At 33.7% G+C, this 7,375-nt stretch overlaps 1 protein-coding gene across 2 annotated transcripts; it reads right to left on the reverse strand.

Annotated features, from left to right (window-relative positions):
* Nucleotides 1-756: 756 nt before the first annotated feature.
* On the reverse strand, nucleotides 757-6,639 carry LOC112684597 (lysosomal Pro-X carboxypeptidase-like). Of its 2 annotated transcripts, none has more exons than XM_025556197.1 (8): nucleotides 6,457-6,639; nucleotides 3,534-3,674; nucleotides 2,524-2,858; nucleotides 2,183-2,340; nucleotides 1,885-2,057; nucleotides 1,655-1,816; nucleotides 1,402-1,589; nucleotides 757-1,143 (listed from the first exon to the last, which is right to left on the reverse strand). In XM_025556197.1, the coding sequence occupies exons 1-8, from the start codon at nucleotides 6,550-6,552 to the stop codon at nucleotides 909-911; spliced, it is 1,488 nt and encodes a 495-aa protein (XP_025411982.1). In that variant the 5' UTR covers nucleotides 6,553-6,639; the 3' UTR covers nucleotides 757-908. The 2 variants fall into 2 exon arrangements, with proteins under 2 accessions (XP_025411982.1, XP_025411983.1); XM_025556198.1 differs by lacking the exon at nucleotides 6,457-6,639 and adding an exon at nucleotides 3,838-3,930.
* Between the last annotated feature and the right edge of the window lie 736 nt (nucleotides 6,640-7,375).

Genomic DNA, 7,375 nt, shown 5'->3' on the forward strand with positions numbered 1-7,375 from the left:
AACAGCATTACGTTTCCTCGTGTTTTTTTTCAACCACATATTTATGCGAGCAAGGATTTTTTTTACTATTATTTATAAAAAATACACATCTCGAAATCGTCTGAATCCGAATGATGATATGCAACTGACACTAAACAACAGCATCGTTCCAATAACTCCACAACTGGTAAAAGAAGCGCGCCATAATAAGTCACATTAATTAAGTATTCATTAATATAAATTTGTTACATTTTTTTTCTCATTGAATAAGTTAATTAATATATGTTCCTTAAATGTAACATTTGAATTTGTATCACCTTTATTTATTAAAATATATTTTTAAATAAATAAGTTAAAATATTTTTCCACGTCATAAACTGTATTTCTGATTTTATTTTGTACCTAGAAATTATAAATGTGACAGTGAAAATTTATAAAAATGGTCCGCGCCTAATATTGAGTTGGGAACCATTGGCTTAGGCGATTACTTAATTCTTAGCTACCAATATTAACGACATAAATAACAATAATTTATATAAATCATGCAATTCTACCCCTATCCTCAACACTCTAATACTTATCGATACTACTATGTTAGTTCGTTTAAATATGCAATAAATAATTAATTGAATTTATTCTATTGGCGAATTTTCAATTTACCAACCCACAAATATTTTTTTATCAAACATATGTTCAATATCATTCATAATAATAAAATTATGAATAAAGTTTATATTTATTGAATTTATCATTATTTTCAGTCAAACTAGTTAAGTGTATAAAATACAATGTTCAGGCAGTTACAATAAAAGGTAAATGCCTGCGATGTATTTCTTAAACCGTTCGATTCGCCGCAAAAAAATATATCGTCGTAATACAAAACCATAATGTTGCAATTCGTCTTAAACGGTTTGCTGAATAATTTATTGTTATGCCGAAAACGTGTCGACTTGATCCCTCAATGAATATTTCCGGTAATGGGATATCCATTTCTTAATCCTATGCTTGTAAAATTTCCGAGCTTTAACCACCGATTCCGGATCCTTGACATTTGCCGCCCTCAAGTCCAAGTGATGGGCGGATTCGGGTATTATCACTGCGGTCACGGTTTTCGTAATGTTATACAACACTCCGCCACTCGACCACGGGTCCAATAAACCGTTGCTGTAATTGAAAAATCAAAATAACAAAGTACTCATCGGTATGATGTACGATTGTGAGTTAAGAACTAAGATACCGACTGATCACGATTGGTAAAAAACGAATTATTTTGAGATATTTTACCGTGGAATATTTTTAATCTTTCTTTTTTACTTTCTATAAACTAAATATAATATATGTATTCGTATACTAAGTAATTATATTGCTTGGCTTTTTGATATTTTTTTTTTTTTTTACAGAAAGCTAGTGATAAGAATTTACCTGAATATTATATTGGAAGAATCCTTTATATGTTTACCACCGTATATTTTTTCGATAATATCGACACTAGGCTGGACTTTATATGTTTTTTGGCAATATTTAGCATAATCTTCGAAATTCCATGGCTTATTTTCGAATATATCATCTTTTCCATTGGAACACATTGGCATGACCATTTCTGTGCACGCCTACAAATTAAATAAATAATTAATTTCGAAATAAATGAATTTGTGTGAACCTATACAATTATTACCTGATATCCCCATCCCTTGGCATCCAACGAAGGAGTTGAGGATGAAATATTTAAACACGTAGATGTACCAGTGTAATTAAAGTAAACGTTCAACCCATTAAAAACTGAATCTAATAGCTTAAAAGTCTGTTCATTATGATTTTTCATCGGTTTACAAAGTTCCTATGATTTACATTAAACACAATTTATATTTTTCTCACTATCTTTTTCTAACTAATCATCGCGTTTACCTTAACCGGATTTCCTGGTAACGGTGCCAAAAAATTAGCCGAGTATGGATAATTTACCATCGCTAAATTCACGTAAACTTCTGATATCCATTCTTTTAATTTTAAAACATCATCATCGTTTTTCAATGGAGAACATAATTTCCATCTGAGGGAAATCAAATCTCTTCCGTGGGCTAAAATGAAATCACGAAAAAATTAATAAATTCAAATTTTAAGTAAAAAAAAAAAAAAAAAAACCAAATACGAATATAAAACGAGACGAATAATATGAAATTATTTGAAAAAAAAAGTATAATACCTGTTTCCGTGGCACTGTCTATAGTACTCCACGACTTTAAAATTGTCAAACCACATTCAGTACTCGTCTTCATGTACACCGAAGATGTAACATTGTAGAATGCGTTGCACGACGTCATCCCGGTAAATTGCCATATCGGTGCTGACGATGCTATAGATCTGTTAAATCAAATGATCGTTACCAAAGCGTTTAAACACATTTAAATACTTTTAAAGTGTTGAAAGAAACACAAGGTTCTAGTTTTCTTATGATGCGCTAAATTATGTAGACACATGAACATTTTTAGGAAATATAGCGTTTCCCTAAATAATTGTTTGTAGAAAAAATTCACTACCACCAACCCTTGGACGATCGCGGGGTACTTGATCCGGAACCAGGCGGCCAGCATGCCGCCGTACGAGCCGCCGAAAGCGATCGCAGGGTTCGCAAAGGTATCATCCGTGACGTTAACGTTTCCGGCGCCGCCGACCGTCCGCCGGTGCTGCTCGGTGCCGTTGCGCCGCAGGTACGTGATCAGGTCCACGTAGTCGGCGAGCGCCTGTTCCGAGGTCAGGTAGCCCAGTTTGTCGTTGTCGTCGTACGACCCGGACCCGTACGGCATCGACTCGCCGTAGTACCGGTGCTCGGCGAACACGATCAGGGCGCCGAACTCCTCGGCTATCTCCCACATAAAACCCTGTGTGGACAGTGCAAATGCGCTACGGGTTAGCTGGCGACTATGATTATGACTATGACTGGTTGCGAAGCGTACGCGCGAGCGTTTCGTTATCGTTAGGGCCAGGGACGGAACTAGGGGATTGTAATTATTACCAACTAATTTGATATTTTTAACTTTGTTGAATACTGATATTAAGTTAAAACACAAGTATGATTGTATATTAATCGTTAGAAATAAATTCCCGAGGAGATTATTTTGATTATTGGTCTATGGTCGGGAGTAATTTTAACATTTTCCCCGGGTGTAAAAATTCCTAGTTCCACCTCTTGTTAGGGCACGTATGTTGTTGCGTTTGCAACTCTTCTTCTACTTTTCATAATTTATTGCTAAGTTAGTTCTAAATGCGTTTTGTGTGGGTACGAATTAAAATTTAATCATTTAAAATGCTATTGTTCGCTATTTTCGACATTTTTTCAATTTCGTTGCATTTTCGTTGATTTTACTCGTTTATAAAAACAATTTTAAATATTTTTTTTTACAAAATTTACCTTTTTAAACGATTTTATAAAAGTGTCATGAAATAAAATTTGCAAATTGTTTTAAGTCTGAAGTACTTGATGTATACTATCTATATATCTTATTGTCTATTGATAATAGACAGAGATACTCAAGAGATAGGCAAGATACTCTTACCGTGTTCTTGCAAAACGATTCAATGCTGCCTTCATTACCGGTGTAGAAAAAAATTGGACCGTTTTTCCGTTCCCAGTAAGTGTCTTGATAAAGATACTTCATAAGGAATGTGTCATTGTTCCTGTAACTAAAATGGTCTACCTGTAAACAGATTTAAAATGAACAATTCTCATTATTATTCATATAATTTTCCATAAAATAATCAATAAAAACTACAGAAAACCATCTGAATTGGAATTATTTGAAGAAAAGAAAATCTCTCCAAAAATATGTAATTTGTATAATATATATTTTAATAACCTACGTGTATCGGTTGAGCTCATGACGTCATGTTCAAAAGCTTCATTCTTTTATTCATTACAAGAATACTGTTTTCAAAAGTGATGTTTTTCTCGATATTGTAGTGTATTTTAGTTTTATGAAAAAACATTGAATAAATTAACTTTTCTTTGAACAAATATAGCAATACAGGTATACAAACTTTCCTCGGAAATTTAAGGTGTTTTTCAGCTTAATTTGAACTTATTTTCATTTCGATTTCCCAAATTTTTACATCGAATACAAATATTATTATGGAACGAATTTTTAAATGCTATAAAAATTTTACTTGTATCTACACCAGAAATCCATTTTCATAACACGTATACTGTAATAACTTATCAGTTTGATATTTATATAATATTATAAGACAATAGCGTTTGTTTTAGTAATAATATGTAAATTAAATGTCAAAAATCGTATATAGATTATTTATTCATATTTAAAATTAAATTGAAATGCTAATGTTAATTTAGAAGTATATGTATTGTGATACGATCAACTAGAACGCATTAATCGACTTTGACCGTATAGTATTAATAATCTTATAGATACTGCATGCGTATGAAGTCTCGCGTTTGTTAATCAATTAACGATGGTATTGTACAGAGTATATAACCGTATTTGAACAATGGTTTGCATTAAATATACCGGTATAAGTCAGTATCAATATACAATGCTTAAATATATAAAATATTATTAATCTGTTTTCAAATCGGTAAAATATACTGAATTGTTATTGAAATGTACGATATACAATACATTTGTAAAATATTTACACATTTTTATATTTCCTTTAAAATATCTGTACGGTGTACAAAAATATTAATTTGTGCAGGATTCTATGTAACATATAATCCAACAGAACTGAGAATTGTTAACTGTCATCCTAGTGGATGAATTATGCATATGTGCATTGTTTACTCGGAATTTTTTTTATGTTCTATGTTGAGTTTTGATACTTAGACAATTGACTAAACACATATTTCTACTAACAAATAGTACAAACAGTACAATAGGATACAAAGGTTAATCTATATTTTTAAAGACAAATAAACAAGAGCATATTAAAGTCGATAGGTAAGCAAATTAAAAAAAAATAATCATAATTCCTTATCAGCATGTCAGACGTAGGAAATCACTGTACTCGTACATTATATTTTTATAAAAGCATGACTTTGGACCTAATTACCTACATAAATATAATTTTTATACATTTTGTATTCGAAAACGTATTTAATAATTAGTACCTATATATATATAATTATTATTGATCAACATGAAAAATAATTTGGAACTTACATATCAAATATTATTTGAAAAAAGATTAATATACACTGGATTTTTACAAAAAAAGAAAAAAGAAAAAATTTTTAGTTGAACAGAAAGGACAAGTGAAATATAAATATTTAAATGGTAATTAATACTTTATAATACGGAGTAATGGTGTCATGTTTTGGTAATGGAGTTTTAGAATAAAATAGGTTAACATATCTGGTGCTAGTTGAAAAGCTTGGAATGACAGTCAATGTAGAAAAATCGGGACAATCAATACGGCCACTAAATACTGCTTTAAATGAGACATAAATCAAGTCATGTTCTGCATTGTTCATGATTAAAATGAGTAAGTAAAGGCGTATTAGAAAAATGAGAAATACTAGATAAATATATTACACTTAAAAGTTAAAATGCATATAAATTTATTTTGAACTAACTGCAAAGGAATTTTCAAACCAATATTATACGAAAAATAGATTTTAGATATGGAATTATGATATTATCAAATATCATTAAGAATTATCCATGTTCTCGGACTGAATATGTTCTATGTTTTACTGTTGTTTAATGTGTATTTGATGGAATACAAACGATTGGAATTGTTTTTTACGCCCGATGTGCTTTAAACTTGTGCAGACAATGTGCAGATGAGAATTTCAACGTTGTTAAATTTAATTTGTTCATACTTTTATCTTAAGATTGCACCCGTTTTGAGTTTTTGAGTGTCTGCACGTAAAGTGAAGACGAAAGACGGAAAGAAACCTTAACGATAGTGCGAGACATAAGAAATTCTCAAAAGTACGGCAAAATAAAGTTCCGGACACGACGACACCGCTCGTCGTGAATTACAGCTAACGTCAAAAATGTAACGGACGATTTCTTTGAACAATTTCAAACGTTCGTACGCCTAGTTAAAACGGTTGAAGATTATAGTTCAACCTGTACAGGAGTTTATTGTCAAAACAAAACGGGGGGGGGGGGGGGGGGGGGGCATCTGCGGGGAGGGGGAGAGGAAAGAGGGGGGGGGGGGGGGGGGGGAGGAGGAAATCTACAAGGCACAATAGGCACATACAGGGTGTGCAAACGTCATAATGATGCGCGTAAATGTTGTTGTTTATCGTGAATTTGGTTCGTCGTTGAGAAAAAAAACGTAGTCCTTCAAACGAAAAACGAATCTCGTATATCTTTTCGAGAAGATTTCCGATCTTTTCTATTTTTTTTTTTTTTTTTTTTGCTTTTTTTTTCCAATCGAAGAACCGTAGAAAATGTCCGCGAAATTGCTGCTCAAAGGTCGTTGGGCTGTACGCGATACAACGTTTGCACTTACCGGTACGGTCAAATAGTCGGTCTTGTACGCGTAGTCCGCGTCGGCCGAGTGAACTGCGACGGCGGCCAGAAGCGGCAACCAAGCGGCAAACGACATAACCGCTAAGACACGGGAACACGTTTCTCACGGTCGACGCGCGGCTGTCAATGCACGTGCGAGAACTGAACGCGGCGCGATCCGTTTCCAAGCGATCCCGTCGCGTCCGGCGATAATGTTCCGATCGAACCCGATGAAAGGTCAATGCCGACCGATAAACAACCGGTGTAACAATCTTCTTCTTCCGGAGTTCGTTACGCTTAAAGATTTCACGTACGTCAACCGACGCTTCCCCGTCATTAACCGTCGTAGCCCCTGCTCTATCGAGATCTTCTCCCGCCGTATCCGTAATCCCTAGGCCGCCCGCCGCGAGCTGCCCCCCCCCCCGTACGTTTCCGTTCTAGTACCGCTCTGACCTCTTCTGGTCCCTGCGCAATACGCGACTGCCGATCCGTTGCATCCGTCAACGTTATTACCATAGACGTGCACAGACCTCGTTTTCAGAGTATGCAAAACGTTGCCACTGCCTATCCCTGCCATCACTGAAAGTAGATTTCTTTTTTTGTTTCTGTTTTTTTATTAGAGAATACACAATCTTTAATTATTTTTCTTTTTACAATAAGCGTATGTGTGGAATGTTTTTTTTCTTTGACATGAATAATGGTCGATAAAGAAACCACCCAGCGATGACAATTTTTTTACTTGCTTAGTTTTTTTTTTTTTTTTTTATTGGATATTTACAATCTGTGACTGACAGCACAGTAAGTAAATTAAATAATTTATTTACATTATTATAACTTTGAATAATATGAAAAGAGAGGCTAACCAGTGATGGAACCCAACGTAAATTTATTTTAGATTAACAAATCTCTGCAATATTTTC

The sequence above is a fragment of the Sipha flava genome, unplaced genomic scaffold (assembly GCF_003268045.1).
Source record: "Sipha flava isolate LNK unplaced genomic scaffold, YSA_version1 252_pilon_pilon, whole genome shotgun sequence".
In the NCBI taxonomy this organism is placed as follows: domain Eukaryota; kingdom Metazoa; phylum Arthropoda; class Insecta; order Hemiptera; family Aphididae; genus Sipha; species Sipha flava.